The 22,842-nt window shown below is 38.0% G+C and overlaps 2 protein-coding genes across 5 annotated transcripts in view; one reads left to right on the forward strand and one right to left on the reverse strand.

The window, feature by feature from the left end:
* Positions 1-14: 14 nt before the first annotated feature.
* Positions 15-22,842, reverse strand: part of LOC144637684 (cytochrome P450 4F1-like) — a 38,555-nt gene continuing 15,727 nt past the window's right edge. The window contains exons 13-14 of one of the 3 annotated variants that reach the window (XM_078496755.1): positions 2,085-2,150; positions 15-1,630 (exon numbers count right to left, since the gene is read on the reverse strand). In XM_078496755.1, coding sequence (XP_078352881.1) covers positions 1,519-1,630; positions 2,085-2,150 — 178 coding nt within the window. In that variant the 3' untranslated portion in view covers positions 15-1,518. Of the gene's footprint in view, positions 1,631-2,084; positions 2,151-21,134; positions 22,366-22,397; positions 22,550-22,842 lie in introns of those variants that run through there. The other 2 variants (XM_078496753.1, XM_078496754.1) reach the window with 2 other exon arrangements.
* On the forward strand, positions 9,305-20,990 carry LOC144637679 (sodium- and chloride-dependent GABA transporter 1-like). Of its 2 annotated transcripts, XM_078496746.1 has the most exons (15): positions 9,305-9,628; positions 12,400-12,534; positions 13,536-13,686; positions 14,306-14,410; positions 14,595-14,727; positions 15,088-15,222; positions 15,826-15,929; positions 16,231-16,355; positions 16,733-16,845; positions 17,095-17,223; positions 17,568-17,667; positions 17,799-17,899; positions 18,738-18,905; positions 19,237-19,313; positions 20,861-20,990. In XM_078496746.1, the coding sequence occupies exons 1-15, from the start codon at positions 9,334-9,336 to the stop codon at positions 20,931-20,933; spliced, it is 1,944 nt and encodes a 647-aa protein (XP_078352872.1). In that variant the 5' UTR covers positions 9,305-9,333; the 3' UTR covers positions 20,934-20,990. The 2 variants fall into 2 exon arrangements, with proteins under 2 accessions (XP_078352872.1, XP_078352873.1); XM_078496747.1 differs by lacking the exons at positions 9,305-9,628; positions 13,536-13,686 and adding an exon at positions 10,537-10,613.

The following is a 22,842-nucleotide window of genomic DNA, read 5'->3' on the forward strand; positions in this document are numbered from 1 at the left end:
TCTTCCATGGTTCATACAGGTTTCATAACTTTTTAATCAAGGACTTTTCCTGGACTTTATGTCACAATATTACATAGTCATGCCAACAAACCAATGTCCCACAACCAAAGGATAACAGCTGTTCCTTTGTATAAAGAATCTTTCCTTTGCGCTTTCCAGCATGGAACTTAATTTTTGTCTTAGACAGCCAAATCATTCAGTTTGTCCTTTGCAGATCTGCCTGAGCGACTGGCTATCCACTTCCAATTCCACCGGCTGTTTTTTTGTGTGTGTATTTCAATTTTTTATGTTTGATTTCAAGGCACTCGTGCCCATGTTTAAAATGTCGATGACTGAACAGACTTGATGGCAGCATCTGCATGTGGCCTTTTTCCTGTCACCTTTAAATGCAGTCACCCAGCCTTTGTACCAGAAATTACGTTCCCACTGTTGATTAAGAATGCAGTTGCCTCTTTGATCTTTTGAATTCATTTCAGTGTACAATATGAATAAAAGAGGGACAAAGACGAATAAATTTCATGCTTCGAGCTGCATTTCCCTCGTGGTTTCGTTCGCTTAAAGGGAGGCTACACAGATCTACACAATACACTTGGGAAACCCCATTGAAGGCGCGGCTACTTAGATACTTTGAATAAGAACACTGAATTGTCCCGCTATAAAGAGCTTCACTTTGCGTGAATGCGTTTCTCGACTCATTTTGCTGCAGTTTCAAGTATTCAAGGACAGCACTTCTTATTCAAATTCAAGACGTTTCAAGGAGGACATCATTTTTAAGGAGTTTTCAAGGACTTAGCAGTTTTTCAAGGAGTATTCCCATCTTTTAAGTTAAATCGCCGGATGATGATGATGTAATGCAAAAACGAAAATGTGAGACTTACAGGGCTACTCAAACGGGACCTTGAAAGAAAGTTGACCAATCAAAACGTTAATTGAGAACAATGGATGACTAAAGCACACCGACGGACAATAGCGCTACAACAGATTTGGTAACCTGTTTGCAACCAAGTGAGGGCAAATATGTCTGTTGTACCTAAATATGTATGCTTTCGTCTCCGCTATATTGTATTGTATAGGGTTAGTGTGAAGTCTGAGGATGGACATGCTACAATGGATCACTCATCATAGATGACACTTTGTTTAGTGTAGTCATGGTGTACATTCCACGAACGAAACAAAATATTTTGTGTCAACTTCAGAACACTTATTATATTTAAAACGTTCCCACAAGATTCTAGAATCTGTGTTTTGAGATAGTTGCTTCACTTTGTACTTTACTCGCTCGTAGAACGCATTTGAATTAATAATTCCTGAAGAATCATATGACTCATTCACCGAAGGCATGACCTGAGGAAAATAAACTCATCCAAATTCTACCTGCCAACAATACTAAAATATTTTTTTTAGTTTGATCGGTTCCTCTGCATGTCAAACATTAACTTTTATATATGATTCGTTATGTAGATTTTTTTTTGAAATCAGTTTTGACTAAACGTGTGTTTGTGTAAGGTGTCGCACGGATTAGACACGCGGAGAAATATTAACCCGTATTCCATTCTTAGCTCGTAAAATAAGCTCCGGAATAAGGTCATCAACTGGAACGAGGCCGTCAGGACCAACAGATAACTTGAACCTTTGTAAAAATAATAAAAAAAAAAATAAATCACAAATCATACAAAACAAAAAAAAACAAATAAACAAATAGCTTGAACTTCTAGAAGGGCTAATTAAAGATGTGGTTTAAAAAGAGGGATGGGGGCGCTTGAAAAAACTTTACGGTAAGACGAGCAAAAGAGCAGTTGCTATTTGAAAACAGGGGCAACCTTATGACGTCATAAGGTCCGCAATGGGGGCGCGGGAAAATCAAACCATTCGTTTCCAGTTTTTTTCAAACATTTATTTTAATAAGTGCTTTAGCAATTTAATTCGACAAATGTTCATTTAGACACTATCTGCAGCAATTTGCGAACCTTTTGAGTTGTTTTTGAAATGGAGGATGCCTTAACAGCGTTCCTTATTTGTCAAATAAGTCTGTCTTTCTGGAAACAATAAGAAGCTCTTTTACTTACTAACAACACATGACTTACTTGCGAAGGATCATTGCCAAGGAAAGCTTTACTTCTCCCAACGCAAAGCTTTGTCCAATGCAGTTCCTGTACGAGGTAGAGATAAATACTGTATTCACAATATCATTCGTATAGAGCAGGTTTCAATTGAGAGTCGTAAAACCAAAACCAGCCAATCACAAAGGACACGGACAATCCAGTAAACCAATCAAAACTCGAAGCAAATACATGTAGCTGGCAGGAAGCGCGGGAAAACGTGCGCAAGCGAGTCACGATTGGTTTTGGTTTTTGAAAACTTCTGATTGGCTGAGAAAGTCGTGCCAATCTCTAGTAATGCAAAACCAATGCAAAGGCGAATTACTTTTGACACCAGCAGTTAGTACTGATGACAGTCACAGCCGACAGGGTTCTCAAATGTCCGAGAAATCAATATTAATTTATGAAAAAGAATTTAAAATTTCACAGTATGCAAATGATTGTTTACTTGATTGTTTAATTCCTTTTATCATTACACCAACTCAAAAGAAAAGGCTGTTTCAGCTTCTTTCTGAAATGTCCAAAAACCTGAAAAAGGTTAATGGAAAAGGTTGAAGGATAAGTTTTTATACTAATGAAACAGGGAAGGCAGACCCACCAGGCTCTTCTCTTTCCGAAAAAATGAAGACTTTTAAAAGTCACTAGTCAGCCCCCCCCCCCCCCCCCCCACCTGGAAAAATGTTCCGCCGTCCCTGTGATAGTTGACCAAAACACTATGAAAACTCATCCACTGATTTGGATAATACTCCAATAATAATACTACAATTCAAGATTCAAAATAGAAATTACACCAATCGGAAATACTGAAGCAGGAAAATGTAGCCAATGCCACAATACAGCAACCCCAATGCCCCCCCCCCCCACCCCCTCTCACTATAACTCTGTAATGATTATGGTGTACTACATTGTGTAAATAAAGCAACCGAAAAATAAAAATTAACTCACCATGTCAATTTGAGGGGAAGGGGGAGGGGGAGGGGGATTTGGAGGTAAGTCCATGTTTGGGCCTAGTGGCCAGCTGTCAGGCTGGAGATTTTGTTGGTTTCTTAAATAGCATGATTAATGATAAGAGTATTTCTACTCCTTCCTGGATGGAATGCTAGTCAATTGCAAGTTTTAAAAGTCTGCCATACAGTAGTAAGAACTAGACTGCTCCATCCGGTGTCTAACAATTCACCCATAAGGCTACCACACCTCCCACAAGGGTGAATGGGGGGGGGACTAGCTTCTCAGTCATGAGCTCAAAAACAGAATTTATTTTTAATTTTTTAAATGTTATGTATCATTAATAGTAAGAATACATTTTACCACAGACTGTACACTGTAGAAAATAGTTTTTAGTCTCAAATAGGTTAGTTATGTTAAGTCGTTTGCAGTCAAAACAGCAGAAGGCATATCACACCTACCTGTAGGAAAATGATATTTTATCTTTTAACTGCAGCTTCCATTGCTAACACGCAGATTCCTTTGGTTTCCTAGAAAATCAGGAATGAGGATCACGGATCAGGGATCAAGGACCAGGGATCAAAGATCATTAGGATCCAATAGAAATGAAAAATTATAATAAACATATTTACATTTTGAAAATAATAAAATAAATTAAATTTATTTACTAATTAGTATTTAATAAATTCATTCAGTAAGTATAATATCATGGACAAAAAAAATAGACTTGAGACAGTGACTTGATTTCGTATTTTTTTCTTATGTGGAGCTTTAAAGCTGCCATGGGAAAGAACACAAAGGAAGCCGCCTTCACATTAATTTCTTTGACATCCATGTTACATCCACTGGTAGATGCCAAAACAAGATCAAACAAGCTATCAGCTAGGGCTCAGGTGTTAAACTTATCGAGATCCCGTTTTCTGAAATAACGCCAACTAGAATATGGTTTTTCATTTGATCGAGATAGGAGAATATGCGAGCCAGCGAGGCATGCGAGCCAGCGAGGCATGCAAGCCAGCGAGGCATGCAAGCCAGCGAGGCATGCGAGCCAGAAATCCCAAATCCCAATAAAAGGGTAACCGCAAGCTACCTAAACTAACTGTAGGTTAATCAGGGTACTATTTAGGCTAACCAGAGTATTATGTAGGCTAATTAACCAATGTGCTATTTAGGCTAACCTGAATGGCTTGCATGACTCGCAAGCCATGCGAGCCATGCAAGCCAGAAATCCCTAGTCCCAATTAAAGGCTAACCGCAGGCTCATAAGCTAACTGTAGGCTAACCAGAGTGCTATTTAGGCTAACGGAAGTGCTATTTAGGCTAACCGAAATGGCTCGCTGGCTCACAGATTATCCAGACCCATTTGATCGCTGGCTCAAGACCTTTTTTTCTGTCTATTATTCTATTTACTGAATAATTCTATTAAATATTAACTGGAAGGTAAATGAAATTTAGTTAATTTTATTTCTTCGTCATGTGAGTCTGTTTATTTCTATTAAACTAACTTAAAGCTATGTTGTTTTACTAGTTTTTAAATTTCATGACTGTCTGCTAAAATAACCCCCTCCCCCCTATCCAATGTTGTAAAATGGTAGCAATTAGGGCTCCTAAAACAAACTAGAACATTAATAGGGGGAAGGGGGGTTGGAAAAGTGGGGCACAAGGATAAATTGGTCCAAATAGCAATAAAATAGGGCTTAAATTAATAATGTGTCAACACTTTTGTCAATGATTGTTGGAATCAGAGATTGGTAACAATAAATCAATCAGAAAAATTGACAAAAAATTGCAGTCTGTTCATAAACGCCGGGCCCCCATTTATTAATAAATGCCTGCTTTTGAATTAATGCCAGGTCCACAAAGCCAAGTTTGAAATAGACGCTGCGGGCATACGGTACATTTTCTTTGATTTGAAAAAACGCCCACCACTTTTTATCTAGTCGGAGGAAAAACCAAAACTAATCATGACTTTAACTTGACTGTGCACATTTCCCTATGCATCACATGTACTTGCTTCAAGAGTTGATTGCATTAATTCACTGAATTGCTTGTGCTTTTTGACTGGCCAGAGTGAATATTTTCAATTGGCTTTGGTTTTATGACAGGCTCAATCGAAAATTGCTTTAATGTACAAAATAGTATATTTTAGTAAATTTTTTATTTTTTTTAATTTTTTTTATTTTTTTTTTATTGAATGAAATACAAACATTTACATTAAAACGACACACACAAAAAAATACAGGAAATAAAGGAAATAAAAAATTAAAGGAATAAAAGTACAACAAAATAAAAGTGAAAATAAATGAAGAAGCATTCTCAAATCGAATACTCGGAAAAAAGATTTTCTGAATTCCCCCAACGGGAGTCTAGAACCTAGTATAATTATGACCTCGCTTACCACGAGTCTCTCATGACTCAGTAGTTAGAGCATCCAACCGGTATTTCTGGAAGGCCAACTGATGGGTTTGACTCCGACCTATTAGGGGAACTGGGAAAATCTTTTTTCCGAGTACCATAAACACCCAAGTATAAGCCGCACCCGCAAATAAGCCGCACCCTGTATTCGACTTAAGAACGCTTCTTCATTTATTTTCACTTTATCCAAGGCACCATTCCACTTAACAAGTATCTTTAAGGCTATGCATTTCCATTAGAGGTTAGGCACCCCCAGCCATCCTGGCTGCAACCTACATATCACAGGGCTGGAAAACATGTATGTTACGCCGAAGATCTTCGGCGCGGAGCTCGATAATTTACGCCACTTCTGGCGTATTTCATAGGGATTTGGCGTAAAACTTCGGCGTATCAAATACGAACTTTCCAGTGTGGACATATCATGTAAGGTTAAGTCTTCATACAAGCCTAGTGGCCAATCAAGGCCAGAGCTTATTCTGGTTTCCTTAGCATGAAGCGACTGGGAATGTTTCTACTCCGTACGCAGTCTATTTCAGATAAGATGAGGTAGAAACTGTTCCTGTAAACTTCAATTGTGCTCTTTCATCATACTGAGGTATGAAGATTTATTTCCTTTTTTTTTGCACACATAAGTTCAAAATTTTAAATGAAAGCGATAATATGCATCTCCATTTATTAGCTTTTGCAAAAATTAATCTTCTCTTATGTATTTTTTGGGAGAAAAAAACGGGATTCGGGAAAAGCCATAAAAAATGAGGACGCAGGAATTTCGTAAAAAGAGAGCGGGAATGTGGGATCCGTGGAGGGGGACAGGGGGGCAGGAGCCCGGGAGAAAAGGGGCGGGAAGCGGGATTCTTAAGGCGGCGGGAACTGGGAGAAAACGAGTGAAATTTCGTAACATTTCATTATATTTCGCAATAGACATAATAATAATAATAATAATAATAATAAGGTTTTTTGGGCGCATTTAAAAAACTCAATGCACTTACATTTCTCTATTAAAAAAATTAGCTAAAACTAATATAATGTTATAATTTTTCTAAGACACTAAAAAAACTAAAATAAGTGAAACAACTAATCATGGAACAAACAGGAGAGAACAGATATAAAAAGGGCGGGAGGAGGGAGTAAATGGTACGGGAAGCGGGAGTAAATGGTACGGGAGGCGTGAGGTTCAGACCCCTCTGCCCCCCCCCCCCCCCCCCACGGATCAGGGCCCCCTTTCCAGACCCTGGTCTTATAGTAAACCCTACCGTTTGTTCAATCACCATAGGAATTAAGGATTGCCTCCTCCAAGACGAATGGATTCCTCTTCAGGATAGCCTAGAAATCACCTAAATAGAAAAAATGGATATAGTGACAAATGACAAGTCATACATGTAGTTTCTATTTATGAACAAATGTAGCAGAAAGTTTACAAAGAAAAATAAATGAAATAAAATAAATAACTTTATTTTGGTTTCAATGTATATAGCACTGTTGTGCAAATCGTGGACATAAATAAATCATTTGTAAATTGGTAGTTCTCTTACCCGAAACAGAAAGACCTTGTCGAGCCGCCATTTTGAACTTGAGATAAAACCGCTGGTCATATTAACTGCTTATTCTTTTATGAAAGCTCGTCCCAATTTTTTCTCCGATCGCGAGCACACGGCAAGTGTGAAAATAAAGCAAACAGACTTGGCAAGTGAGACCCGTTCATTTTCGTTAACAGTTTCAGTATTCTAATATAGCAATTTTTTTATTTAAACGGACTATTGTTTTTAGGTTTCCAACGACGCAAAGCAGCGCGCGCTGTCCGCCAGATTACGCGCGCTCCATTCTACGGCTAATTCCATTCCATTTAACAATTAGATTACGAGCTCGAGATTTCTATTTAACAATTAGACGGCAAGCTCGAGGTTTCTACCGGCTGATAGTTGGCGAGGGGCGAAGCCCCGAGCCAACTATCAAAAGCCGGTAGAAACCGAGAGCGAGCCGTCTAATTGTGTTAGCATAACCCACTGACCGATCTATTAAACACAAAATATAGCTCGAGTTGATTTATTGAATGTTTTGATTGATAAAATTCAGCGAAGACTAAGCGCGCGCTCCGAGAGCCTTCTACGGATCAATAGTAGGCACCTGTGTAGCCAATCAGATTGCGCGATTACCAATAGTAGGTCAGTGTGGTTATGCTAATTTAACAATAGAGTGTTTCTGTCGAGGAACTATCGGCTGATAGTTGCCCCGCGGAAATTTGATGTTCTTAAAACAAATATTAGCCCGAGAAGCGAAGCTTCGAGGGCTAATATGCTAGTTTTTAAGAACATCAAATTTCCAAGGGGCAACTATCAGACCGATAGTTCCGAGACAGAAACACTCTATTGTCTTTATTGTTCACCACTAAATTTTCTTCCGCGCGCACATACAAAAACGAGCATCGTGAATTATTTTTACTTTTCAGGATTAAAAACTCAATTGAAAGCCGAAATTTAACAAACGAAACAAAACCAGACAAGAAACTCACTAAATGCAGTGAATTTTGTTGGGTTTTTTTGTGTGCAGGCACTCTTGTTTACAAAAAAAGTCACGGGCGGGCACTATCGATCCGGGCATTTTTCTTCAGCGGGCACTATGGGCTGATAGTGCCCTCCGGCGGACGGGCACTATCGCGTCACGTGTTCAATTTAAACCAATCAGAATCGGAGAAAATTTAGTGGTGAACTAACTAATTGTTTTAGTATAAATCTACTAGACGTTCAAAACTTAACAACAAGACAGGCTCTCGTTTTTATTGAATAATGATATAAATAAGTCACACAACACGCGGATAATTGACAACTGCGCCACATTACATTGGCTTCTGTGTGCGCGTTTGCATTTCATTCACGATTTATTCAAACCGTTATATGCCCGAAACTGAAGGAAAAGCCAAGTTTTTTATTGTAAAAGGACGATTGAAAGATGTACTGACGTACAAGTGCCCTTGGAAGTCAAGTTTTTTAAAATTCGAAAACGTAAAAGATTAAAAAAAGTTAAGCGAGTTGTTCGCACGGAAGAAACCACATTGCACTGTTTAGCTTCTGTGTGCGCCTTTGCATTTCATTCACGATTTATTTAAAACGTCGTTTGCTCGAAATTGAACTAAAAGCCGGATTTTCATTGTAAAATGACAATTTAAAGATAGACTGACTTACAAAGCCCCTTTGGAAGTCAAGTTGTTTTAAATGTAGGAAACGTGAACGATAAGAAATTTATGAAAAGTTGAACGAGTCGCCCGCAACCTTGAATTCGCTTTCAATTTTGTTGTTTTATTTAAGTCTTATTGATGCATAAAAAAACTTGCAGGTCGAATCTGGTTAGCCTTTCTTTTACTGCTCCTCGATGGGACGATGAAACTGTGTTAGTTTGCAAAGACATTTTAAACTTTATTTCCACAAAATGTCTCGGTGAAACGCATCTCTGAATGTTATAAAATTATAGATTCGCCCGCTTTTAAAAAGCGTAAATGAATATTAATTGCTTTTCTTACCGTGTAAAATCTTCATTACATATTTCGGTATAGTCTTTATCTTCTCCAACATCGCCTGTAAATAATCCAAGTCCTTCTTTACGGTCAATTTAAAAGCGAAAAAGCGGCGACCATTCTGTTGACAACCGTACGCTGTTTCGCTACTCACCTTCTACAACAGAATAGATAGTGAGTAGCGTAGCCAATCAGAGAACAGCATTCGTGATAGAACGCTAGTAGATTTATACTAATGATGAAGAGAAAGCAGTCTCGAAACGTCTGCACTTTAGTAATATTCACAACATCTGAAAAAAACTTTTAAACTGAGCTCATTGTCAGCGGCGTTACACAGTTTTTATTATCCTAATAAGGCAGCTCGTTATGACGTCAAAAGATATTTATGTCATTAGCCTTTGTGACGTCATTTGCATTTGCCGTCTTGATTCAGAGATGGAAGTCGAGTCGCTCGACGAGAGAAAAAATGCTAAACTTGTCTTCAAGATGAGGAAAAACAAAATTAGTCCAGTGACTATAACGGTAGATGAGACTGCGAACACGAGCGAGGAACGCCAAAAATGGGGGAAAAAACTGGAGTTTCTTATGTCATGCATTGGGTATGCTGTGGGACTCGGAAACATATGGCGATTTCCCTATCTGTGTTTTAAAAATGGTGGAGGTAACTTTGCCTATTGTAAATAATACGATGTTTGTTATTTTTTATAGAAGTCCTATTCTCTGCTGTTAAAGAAAAGTAGTTAAAAATGTGGTAAATTTAGAGTTTTCGCTTTTTTGAGCTTGGCTTGCGTAGTTTTGCGAAACGCTGCGAAATAAACAACCGACGGTAAGTGCGCTAAAACATCCAAGCTCTGGCAAGTACAATACGAAACTGCCGAAAGGACGGAAATTATCCATTATGATAGCAAGCACAGGAAATCAAGTAATCCAAAGAAAAGTTCGGAGATAAAAATATATGTTTAATACTGAATTTCGCGCTAAGCGCGGGAAAACATTTGCAAGCACGGGAAAAAAAATAATCGGCAGCAAACACTAGCCATATGCTAGCGAACACTGGAAAACATCAATTTCTGCAAGTGCAGAAAAAACACCCAATTGACGGTAGATAAGAAAAATAAAACCAAGCGTTGGCAAAAGCGGAAACAGCTCATTGCCTGCGAGAAAGCAAATCCAAGCGCGCAAGCGCAATGCAGAAAAGAAAGAAAATAGACGCGCGCGCTAGGGTTAATATATTGCTCGCTCAAATAACGAGTATTGCACACGTAAATTACGCGATCGGTAGCTAGCAGTTAGTTTTTAGCGGTTAGAAGTCGGATAGATTTGTGGTGAGTGATAGTTTTTTGAAGCGTGTAGCGGGCTGTTCCAGGGGTATTGAGTTTTAAAACGTGGTAATGACATTATCTTTGGTTGCATTTACGAAATCAGTTATTGTTTTTAGTGGCGCGCGCGGTTGCGTAGTTAAATTTGCTCAAATAGCGATTTATGAATTACGCCATATGAAGTTAGCTTAGCGTTTTTGTACAAAACAATAGAGGTCAAATTATTCCATGATGTCCTAGTCAATTAAGGGTTAAAATATCCAAGATGTTGAACAAGGTTATTCCCCAGTGCTATAAAATGAAGCGGAACTCTTCGACGCAAAACAAGTAGCACAAAAAGTGGGCCAAAAAGGCAGAGTTTATCTTGTGATAAACTCTACTTTCTTTCCCATTTTTCGTGATAAATTATCATGTCGCATATCAGCTATGCCGTCGTGCAGGTAACATTAGCTACTGTAAATTAGCTCTAGTATGATTTTTATACAATTTAGAAGGTTACACGCTTTGCTGTTCAACGGAATCTTCATATATGTCCAGCTCCGTACTTGTAACAATAATATATAGTGTTGACATTAAGGTAAACTTAAGGCGAAAAATATACAAACGGAAAAAAAAAACGTCAGAAAACGAGGAATAACATTTAATCGTAGGCAAGCGCTGGAAAACATGTAAGTCTGCGGTATGCACGGATAAACATGCAAACAGCGGCAAGCACCAGAAAAAATACAACCAGAGACAAGCACAAAGAAATCCAATCTGTTGCAAGATCAAATGAGGCCCACATAATCAGAGACAAGCACAAAGAAATGCAATCTGTAGCAAGATCAAATAAAGCTCACTAAATCTGCATTGAAGTAACGAGAAATGAGAAAATTAAACATTGACAATCGACTACTTTAATTATTATTTAATATGTCATAATTTAATCAAAGACTTGGTCACATAACATGGGCACGGCGCGCCATGCAATGTAAAGAGCTTTGCCGGAATCAATTCACGTGTCCTTATATAAAGAACAAAAAACAAAACAAAGCAATCTTTTTAAAACAGGCCCGTAATTCTCACTTTTCTAATTAACAATTAGACTACGAGCCCGAGTTTTCTATAAGCAAATAGTCAACGAGGCGCAGCCGAGTTGACTATCGCTCATAGAAAACGAGGGCGAGTAGTCTAATTGTTTTAGTAGAAACTCTAAAGGATTGCAGTCCAAAACTTACAAAAATCAAGAAAAATCACCGCTTAAAGAGCTACGCGCGCGCGACTGTTTTCTATCGGCGATTATAGTTCACTATAATCTAGTGAACTTCTCGGGCTAATATTTGTTTTAAAAACATCAAATTTCCGCGGGGCAACTATCAACCGATAGTTCCTCGACAGAAACACTCTATTGTTAAAATAGAAAACAGTGGGAACACCAATCAGATTCGCGGATTTCCAATAGAACACAGCTGAGTTTCTACTAATATTTAATATCTTTTATCCAGAGCGTCTTTCCTAATTCCATATTCTTTCAATATGGTATTAAGAAGGTTGCTCTGGAGAAAAGATACCTTTCTGAACTGGCTCCCGGACAATACCTGAGCCTCAGTAAAATAAGACCCATATGCCGATTGAAGTGACAAGAACAAAAGATATATTTGAATAGAGCCGTACCTTTTTAACGCGACGCAATTTATTGACCAATTTCTGGCATTTGATTGACATTAGACGTCGAGGGATGCAGTTGAGATGATAGATGGCCGATCTCTAACAGTGTCTCTACTTACTTACTTACTTATTCCTCTTCGTCCCTGGTGGGACATAAGGCGGCAACGATCTGCTTCCATCGGTACCGATCTTTTGCTACAAGTTGTGCCTCGCCCCAAGTCAAGCCCATCTCGTCTATGCACGCTCAAAATAGCGAAAATTAGTTAAAAGATTAAGCTATTTTTGTAATGTTGATCGTATTGTTTTTTGTACGAGATTTTGCCTTCTTTTTCTCGTTCAAGAAATGTGAAGAGCTTTGAATCGTTTAAAATCTTTCTTTATAAAACGATTGCTTAAAACTTTGATTGGGGTTAAAACCGGTCCGTCTTTCTCAATTTTCCTTATATGTTCTATCTTTTCTCCACAGCGTCTTTTTTAATCCCATATTTCCTGACTCTCATTACATGTGGGGTTCCACTTTTTTACCTCGAATTGGCTCTTGGACAATACCTGAGCCTCGGTCCCGTCAAAGCTTGGGCAGTGGTTTGCCCCGTGCTCAAAGGTATGTCATGTACAGTAGCACCAACTTAGCACGTGTGTTGTAATGTTGGTTTAGGGCCAGCATTACTATATGAATTATTCAAAACTTTTCAAAATAATAATCATTGCCGATAACAATGAGCAGATCAAAGAAAACATCATTAAAACCAATTGTAAACCAAAAATAAACAAGGAAGACCGTGCAAGTGAAGATAAAATACGAAAACCGTCATCTACAAGTCTCGGAATGGCCGTGGTAATAACTTCACTTTTGATTTCTTTTTATTACAACGTGATCATAGCGTGAAGCCCTATGTACCTTTAGCAGTCGTTACCTTATGCTTGAAGTGCCTTGGAAATCCTGCGGTATCTCCTGTAACACCACTTTAATGCAATACTTACTTAGCTGAAGGAAAAGATCATAAAAACTAATAAAGTTATGAACTAAATGCTAAGAAAGATGTGCTCCACAGTCAAAACTTGAAAACTGTCGATCTTTTACAAGTCTCGGCTGAAAAGAAATCAAAAGCGATGTAATTACCATTGCCATTAAATGGCTGTGGTGATTACATCACTTTCATGATTTCTTTTTAAAACCTGATCATATCGTGGAGTCTTAACTGCCTTTATCAATCGTGTGGTCTTGAACTTCCTTGGAAATCCTGCGGTAACTCATGCAACACTGCTTGCGCGTTCTGGTTACTTAATTGATGGAAACTTTAAAATAAGAGTTTTGTAAAGTAGAAAAATGTCACAAAAGTACTAACAAACCGAAAATAAACAAGGATGTGCTACCAGAGTCAGAATACGAAACGTCGTCTTTGGTCCGGTGTGATTTCTATTTATTACAACGTGATCATATCCTAGAGTCTTAAGTTCACCTGAGGCTCCATGATATGACTACGTTGTGTTAGCAATCAATTGCTCATGAAAAAAATTAAAGAAAAAATTAAGACGAGTTACGAGTCGCCAATGACTTATCTCCTTTAACAGAATCGTGCTAACGGCTGTCATCTTTTGCAGGACTCGGAGTTGCCATGGTAATAACATCCTTGTTAATATCAATATATTATAACGTGGTAATTTCCTGGAGCCTCTACTACTTGTATAACTCGTTTACTCCAGATCTACCCTGGAAATCTTGCGGGAACGAGTGGAATACTGCAACTTGCAGGTAAAATAACACTTAGTTGCATAAATTGGAATACCTATGCTAAGACGCCTGCATGAACATGCTGCTAATAAATATTTTTAACCTTGCTACAAAGGAACTCCATGACTGGTAAAATTTACTAAAATTTTGTCAGGTGGGGAAATCATTTAGAGTCCAGGCTTTGATGCGGAGACTTGGTGTATGATTGTACTACAAATGGTGTATGATTTTTTGTAAAAAGTGTAAAAAAAAATCTGAATCTGAATCTGTAACCTGGTTCGTTTTTTCCATTTTTTCTTATTCTCTTTCCCTTTTAGAAATTTTTAATTTCTTTATCTTCTTCTTTAATCCTTGAATTTTTTTTATTTATTTCCCCATATTTATCATAATCCACTATTTTTTCTTTATTTTTTTTTTTTTTTTGCAAAAGTGATAATTCCTCTAACTCTAATCAAGGGGCTTTACTGTTTTTTCGTTTGTGTCGCGGGATAGGGTAAGGTTTGTGAGGTCCTCACCTTATAATATTCTTTTTGTCCCTCTTGACATTGTGATCCCAGTGTGAATCCTTAGATAGGGTTTCATCATTGTAGTGCGTAAAACGTCAACTAAACCTCTTTTTAATTTTATATTCTTTTCTTAGTGAGGCGTGGGGCAATTTCACATCCAACTGCACCACTTCCATCGGTCAGCCGCTTAACTGCCGCTCAACGGTGAAGCTGACTTCACCTAGTGAAGAATTTTGGGAGTGAGTATCGTTTGATGTTATAGTTTGTTTCGTTTGTGTTTCTTTGTGTTTTCTGCTTTGACAGTTAAATCTCTTCTAAGACAGATCGTAGAACCGACTATTCTTTGCTGACGGAAATCAACACCGAAACTTCGTTACATTTTGTTTTCCATTAACCCGTTTATATTAATATTCTTGTTGCCAGACGTTATATTCTCGCCATGTCAAATGGCATTGATGAACCGGGAGAAATCCGATGGCCGCTGGCCATTTGTCTGCTTTTCGCTTGGACTGCAGTATTCTGTTGTCTGCATAAGGGAATCAAGTCTTCTGGCAAGGTAAACGCATGCGCAACAGATCCCCTTCAATAATGTTTTCTTGCGTTCCTGTTTGGCCACATTTTGCGATGGATTTTTTTCCTTCACTTGTAGATGAAATAATGCACTAATACAACGTGAATAATCCACGAAACGGGATTGTTATACCAGAAATATTGTATGTTTCCCAGCAAATCAACATCCGTGAAACTTCATTTTGCCAAATTATTATGAGTGTAGCACGTTTTTTTTTTTCTAGGCATTGGATTTGTCATAAAAATATATAGCCCTTTTGCGCTTGGACCTTTTGATTTTAAAAGTTACTGGGGCTGGATATTCATGCTATAAAAAGCTTATCGCCTTCTCGCCTTCTGTTGATAGGTTGCGTATTTCACTGCCATATTTCCGTATATTGTACTTCTTGCTCTGCTTGTCCGGGGGGCCACTTTGCCGGGTGCAGTCAACGGAATCGTATTCTACCTTAAACCTGACTTCAACAAACTTTTAGAGCCACAGGTGATTGTGTAAAGATTTTTAAAAACCATTTACCAATTTAATAAGAAAAGTAGCTTACTTTGGACAATTTCTAGTCCCACTTAGGTTTGAATTGATGCTTGATTCCCTTATAGAGACAACAGAATACTGCTTTGACGGCTGTGTTCTGTTGTCTTTACAAGGGAAAAAGTCTTCTGGCAAGATAAACGCATGCGCAACAGATCTCCTTCCATTTTGTTTTCTTGCGTTCCTGTTTGGCACATTTGGCTGGACAGGTGTATTGTAAAGCCTGGTTTTCACTAGCGACGCACAAGCGCAAGCAAAACCGCAAGTTAAGGATAACAGCTCTTATTTCTCCGTGAAAACGGCTTTGACTCAAGCAAAAGCACAACCGCATTGCATTTGGATGCTTGTGCTTGCGGCAAGCACAAGCACAAGGATTAAAATTTGTCCTTTTTGCGTGATCGCGCTTGTGCTTACTTCGCTAGTGAAGACCAGGCTTAAGTAGTATCTTGTTAATAGTGCTGTAATATTGTAAGAATTTTTCTTTTGTGTTATTTTCTAAACGAATAAGAAAAGTAACTTACTTTGGACATTTTCTCATATCCCATTTAACTCATTTAGGTATGGATTGATGCTGCCTCGCAGATCTTTTTCTCCCTTAGTGTCGGTCTCGGAGGACTTGTCACTTTTGCCAGCTACAATCAATTTCACAACAACTGTGAAAGGTAGGTGCCATGCTCATTCCTTTTTTTTTTGTCGCTCGCTCACGAGAAGGTCTTGACATGATCTCGAGAGAGGTCTGGGTGATTCGTGCTGAAAAATTCCAAAATGATGACGTAGCCCTTCTAAAATCCGTGCAGTTTGGTTTTGAATTCTCACACGCAAGTAACAACCAATCAGAGAGAATACACGGATCTCTGTGAAGCTAAGCCATCACATAGAATTTCACCGGTTCAATCTGTTACAAATACCCGTCAAGCAGGCCAATACTGGAATATTTCACGATGTGTGATCCTATTTTTTCAGGGACGCTGTTGTTGTAGCCACAATCAACTGCTTGACCAGCTTCTTCGGAGGATTTGTTATTTTCAGTGTGATTGGGTTTATGGCTCATTCACTTAATATGGAGGTGTCAGACGTGGTCTCGTCCGGTAAGTAATGTAACTGAGCAATCTTTGCGTGTTTCGCAGGGAAAAAGGTCCTTCTCCTATGAGCAAGGCTGTGCTCTAAGAAAAATTACAAGGAGCCCAAAGGTTCCAAACTATGAGATCCGGGGTACCCAGCATAAAGCTTATATGAAACTTAAGAAATAAGATTATCTGGTCGCCCAAAGACAAAAGTTAGTCGCCTGAGGCACCCGGGCACCCTTAGAGCACAGCCCTGCTATGAGGTCCTTTTCCTCTGTGCCGGGTTGCAATTTGAAGGGAAGTCATCAAAGGGCATTGCTTCTTTTAAAAAAAGGTTCTGTTAGAGAAATAGAATGTTTTCTATTTCTATTTTTCAAACACTTTCCTTTGTTAACTTGTAGGACCTGGACTTGGATTCGTGGCGTATCCTGAAGGCATTGCTCAAATGCCTGCTGCTTCAGTTTGGGCGGTCATCTTCTTCTTTATGCTGTTTACTATCGGAATGGGGAGCCAGGTTAGTAACACCTTTACACCATGAGTCAACTTGCTCACAAGCTAAACGTTGCCGTCTAAGTTTGCTCTGACGTGAGAATCAAAGAGTTACTTGTTTTATTGATTGACTTGCTGACTAATTGATTGTTTGATCAATTGATTGACTAGTTGATTGAATGATTGAATGACTGATTGATAACAATATAAATTTGCAGTTATTTTGCGCTGCTTCATATTTACTAGAATTTTTTCTACACTTTTCACCATTCAGTTTGTCTTTACGGAAACAATCATGGCTGCTCTCATGGACAGCTTTAACAAACTTCGACCCTACAAGGGATTGTGTCTACTTTTTCTTTGCATCTTTCAATATGTTATCGGACTGTCTTGCGTCACCCAGGTATGTAGACCCCTCGGGGAATATTTGCTCGTATCACATGATCAATGGGTTCAATTATATATACTTAACCTAGCATGCGCTCCTTGTGAGTGCGAACTGATCGTCTTTTGTCATCTTACACACGGATGTTTTAGTTTGTTTATGACTGACACAAAATAGTTTAATAAAAAGATAAATTGGTAGATAGTGGCACTTTCTCACTCTTTTCTTTTCTCATGGAGAAGCCAGTAAGTTGACTATTCATCGAACTCGTCATTTTCATCAACTCCAATTCCCTCAATGTTAGTTGTAATGCTGTGTGAATTCTTGTTTTTTGATTTCACTTGTATTTTTATCCTCAACAGGGTGGAATATACGTTTTAAGCATATTTGACAGCCAAAGTGGCGGTATATCCCTAATGTCTGTGGTTATTTTTGAGGCTGTAGCTGTCAGTTGGGGATATGGTAGGTAGTAACATTTGGCATTTGGTAAATTTACTATTAAGGGGGTACGGGGGCTTCGGAAGCTCCCCAATTTTCCAGACTGGTTTTTTAAAATAAAGTTAACAAAACGCTTTCATATTTTTACTTAACAGGTGTGGATAAGTTCTGTGCAAACATCAAATCGATGATAGGCAAAAAACCTAACATGTATTTTATCGTATGTTGGAAGTACATAACACCTATAGTTGGAATGGTAAGACCATAAATCGTACACAATAAGTTTATTTTAAAGTGCCCGGATAGTACATGTGATAATATATATTCACCGTGCACGTGGTCAGTTTTCGTCTTAGTTAATCAATTTGATGTTGTTCGTAGCGATAAAGCCTAAACCAACAAATATATGTGTGCTTTAGATTCGGTCTGTCGTAAAAGTAGAAAAAAAGATATATACATTAAGCCTAAACCAACAAATATATGTGGTGTGCTTTAGATTCGGTCTGTCGTAAAAGTAGAAAAAAAGATATATACATTACCCCTTTGGGACGCGTACATGTTTTTTTTTTTTTTTGCTACAACGGCGAAGACTTCGATGATCGTGGCGAACTGCTGTACTTCTGCACAAAAATTTAAAATCGAGTCACAACCTCCGATCTCTACGAAATTTTCCCACTGCGGGAGAAATTACAGTTGTTTGATCAAAGTTGATAGATAAACCGCCTCATGAGGCACGTTTTCAAGCCAGTCAGCAAACGTGTTATATTAATATCATGATTAAAAATTTCTGACCGTTAAAATGGGTAACGTTAAACTTCCTAAGAATGTGAATTAAGTCCGTTTCCTGGGAAATGTTATGTTAGTAACTCAGTGGAAAAGAATCATGTTCGATGATGTTCCTCATTGTAAATTCTTTCCCATCGGGTAGCACTTATGTAGCAAACTAACAATGAGTTTATGACTAAAGGTCTCGTAACCATATGTCGCAGTTAAATTAGAAATTGTCAGAATTGTTGTTGAAAGAGGAAAACTCTCTTAAGTCAGTTAGCACACGCGTTTTATAGAATTTTTTTTTCTTTCGTTTTCTTCAACAGTTTATCTTCCTTGGTAGCCTTTCACAATGGAAGAAGATTAGCTTCGATGGAAACGTTTACCCCGACTGGGCACAAGCTGTTGCGTGGCTATTGGCGCTTTTATCATTTCTGGCGATTCCGATTGGAGCGATCTTTGCAATATTCCATCCAAAGGGATCCTTTAGAGAGGTATGGCAATTAAGTTATAATCTTTAAGGCCCTAAAGCACCATAATGCGCATTTATAAATCTGCAAACTGATCCCTCATGAAAAGGAGAATTCTGATTGGTTCCTGAGCAGTCCGATATTCTTTTTGTACTTTTATAAGATTGGCCATCATAAATTAGTTTAGACAAATTGCTTTCTTAAAACATGGTAAAAATGAAAGCGGTTCTCTATTATGTAGAAACATTTCTTATTAAGTATGTCTGGCAAAAGAACAGATTTCACAGTATATTTATTGACCACAGTTATGAGGCCTGAATGAAAAGGTAATATCTGCTTTTCTTCATTTTTCTAGAGATTAAGAAAAGCCGTGCGTCCAGATATCTCATATCTAAGTATGGTTGCCGAACAACACAATCTTGTGCCCAAAAGGTAAGTTACTGCCATTAGTAAGTTAAAGATAAAGATATTAAACTTTAAGTTGAACGAAACGCTGAAGGAGACGAGGGAAGGTGATGGGGAAGGAAAAGGCGCAGGCAATGGCAATCGCGTTCTGATTCAGGGATTCGGAGGAGCTACAGCTAGGTTATTGAAGCATGAAGAAACTAGAAGGATTGCTACTCCACCCTGGATGGGATGTTAATTAATTAGCCCAACTCAGGGTGTCCCTACAATTACTTCCTTAACCCTATTCAGACCGGGGGGGGGGGGGGGCTTTTGAGGCCCGCGCTGACTTTAAACTTTTATAACTTAACCAAACGCTACCAAACTTTCTGAGTTTTCCTAAAGTTTATCTGGCAACAAATAGAGGGGGATGATGTCAGGAACGACTCACCATGGCCGGCATTGAAGGCATGTTTTCCAAAATTTGTATTTTGCGTGTTTCTGTTAATGAAAATTAACTTAAATGGGATAATTTTTATATTTTGACGGGTTTAAAGCACATTTTTATTCATTTTGAGTACTTGCAGTGATATGTTGTTTTCTGGCATTTTGGAAAAATTGAAATCCAAGATGGCGGATCCAAGATGGCGGCTGTTTTGACATCATGATGTAATGTCACGTGATGTGACGTCACCATCCCACGTGACGTATACCAAAAGAAAGAGTTCGGACGACAATACACCTTAAGTTCAGGTGATGCTAAATATTCTGGAATTACATAGGGGGGCCCGAAGCACCCCCCCCTCCCCGGTCTGAGAAGGTCCAAAAAAGCCCGGTCTGAATAGGGTTAAGGTTGCTCCAACAATTCTCCAATGCACTTATACAACAGATATTGAATCCTCTATATTAACATTTAATTCTGAGTTATTTTTATTGTATTTATTCGATTCGAATAAGCGCCCATCCACCACCTACCTCATAAAAAACCCTAAAGTGCAAAAGATTGGTATTGATTAAAATTGCGATTAAATTAACTTAGTAGTACTAAGAGACTTCCGCAGAGGCCGAGTTTTCTTAGTAGTTTACAAAAACTTTTATTGAACAGTACGTTTGAGTTTTGCTTTGGTACATCTTCACGTTTTATTATTATTCATTGTTTTGTTGCAAAATAAACTAACTACTTGCTAAAAATGGTGAAAATTTAATAAGCGCACAGCCTCGAATAAGCGCCTACTCTCAAGGTCCAAAAAAATTAATAAGCGCCCAGGACGCTTAATGAAATAAATACGGTAATCGGAGTTCGAACAACCCGGCCCTGGATAAATATTCCTGATGTCAGTTTGACATTTATCTAGCCTACTTATTTCTTTCTACTATAGAATCTCGATTTCTCGGACCCACGGTTTCTCAAAACTCCCTTGGATAGTACTTCTCTGTAATACTTTACACCAAGAGATTTATCGAAGCAATTTTTGTTTCTCCTGGAGGTTCAAGAAATTGAGATCCTACTGTATTTAGATGCATCACTCTTCATTTTTATCACGTGGCTAGGGAAAATCTTGAATCTTATTTTCTGTTCTCTATTTCGTTTTCAGTACATGTCCTGAGACACGAATCCAAATCGATCCTGTAGTCTGGGATGAAAACATTCCGGAGTCGAACGTGTAAAGTGTGCTGGTTCAATGGAGAAGGCCTTTCATGTGCTATTTACAAATCAAAGTGCAAAACCGTCTTGGACAATAATTTGTTTTTGTTGAATGAGAATAGTGTCCTTGTTCAATGGAGAAGGACCTTCATGTAATTCGTTGTTGACAAATCAAAGTGTAAAACTGTCTTGGACAATAATTTGTTTTTGTGTATTGTCAGTTGTTTCTGTATTTTTATCACACTGACAACAGTACCAACAACGACAACGTTATTTACTGTTACAAGACTAAGAGAAAGGAAAAGGAAAAAAAAATGGAAATAAAGAGGGCAGCTTCTTACCACGTAAGAAGCTGTTTACCACATATTGTCTTCCATGGTTCATACAGGTTTCATAACTTTTTAATCAAAAACTTTTACTGGACTTTATGTCACAATATTACATAGTCATGCCAACAAACCAATGTCCTACAACCAAAGGATAACAGCTGTTCCTTTGTATAAAGAATCATTCCTTCGGCTTTCCAGCATGGAACTTAAGGTGGCTCGACCCAGTTTTTTCTAGTGATAACTATCAACTTTGAAACCTTCATACTTAAAGGGATTAAGGTCAATGACATATCTACTATATCATATGGATTACAAATAGACTGAACTGCAATATGATATAAATTTTTGAGAGATCGGAATGAATATCACGTGACAATGACGTCACACAGGTTTTTGCTCTGAATCGAATTAAAGCCCTTAACCGCATTTTCTCTCAAGATCCTCCACGCTACGTATACCTTGGGTGTTTGCCTTCAGCCCTGCGGAGTTTCATCGAAATCTACAAGAGGAATTTTGAAATATCTTGGAATTTGTTTTCAGATGGTATAATTTATGCGTAAAATAAAGACAAGACTTCATATAAAGAAATTTGCTTCTTTTTTGATGTTTAATGAGAGGCTTTAGCTCTCATTCCTGTAAAAAAATGTCCCATATCTGATATCCAAACCGTAAGAAGTAGGTAGACTTGCGCGATTTCGAAAAATATGAAATATATGAATCATAGTGAAGCTCAATGTTTAGCTCTATTTACCAATTTTACGCCTACTTTCGCAAAAAACGCGATTATTTCAAAACTTGTCGATGAATTTTCCCCAAAATATTTCAGGGTGGCAATTGATCATTACACTACACAATCCCCGAATTTCATGTTCATTGAAAACTTCTAAGATTGTCTAACATAAACACAAAATTGAGTAAATATTGAAGCAATCTCGTAGTTTTAAATAATTTTGTGTTCTGGGATTTTCTATTGTTTCGAGTTGAGCACACAACATCGAATTCCTGTGCACCACGCGTGAAATGACTACGCTTGGCCAAAGTCATTTATTTAGTTTGATCGGTTCCTCTGCATGTCAAACATTAACTTTTATATATAACTCGTTATGTTTTTTTTTTTTTGAAATCAGTATTAACAGAAGCATATCACCTATGCTTCTGGTATTAACTAAACGTGTGTTTGTGTTAGGTGTGGCACGGATTAGACACGCGGAGAAATATTAACCCGTATTCCATTCTTAGCTCGTAAAATAAGTTCCGGAATAAGGTCATCAACTGGAACGAGGCCGTCAGGACCAACATATAACTTGAACCTTTGTAAAAATAAATAAAAATAAAACAACAAATAAATAATACATCATACAAAAACAATAAAACATATAAACAAATAGCTTGAACTTCTAGAGGGGGCTAATTGAAGATGTGGTTTAAAAATAGGGGTGGAGGCGCTTGAAAAACTTTACGGTAAGACGAGCAAAAGAGCTGTTGTTATTTGAAAACAAGGGCAACCTTATGACGTCATAAGGTCCAAAATGGGGCGCGGCAAAATCAAACCATTCGTTTCCAGTTTTTTTCAAACATTTATTTTAATAAGTGCTTTACCAAT

This window comes from Oculina patagonica, chromosome 14 (genome assembly GCF_052425735.1).
Source record: "Oculina patagonica isolate OP01 chromosome 14, crgOcupat, whole genome shotgun sequence".
In the NCBI taxonomy this organism is placed as follows: Eukaryota; Metazoa; Cnidaria; class Anthozoa; order Scleractinia; family Oculinidae; genus Oculina; species Oculina patagonica.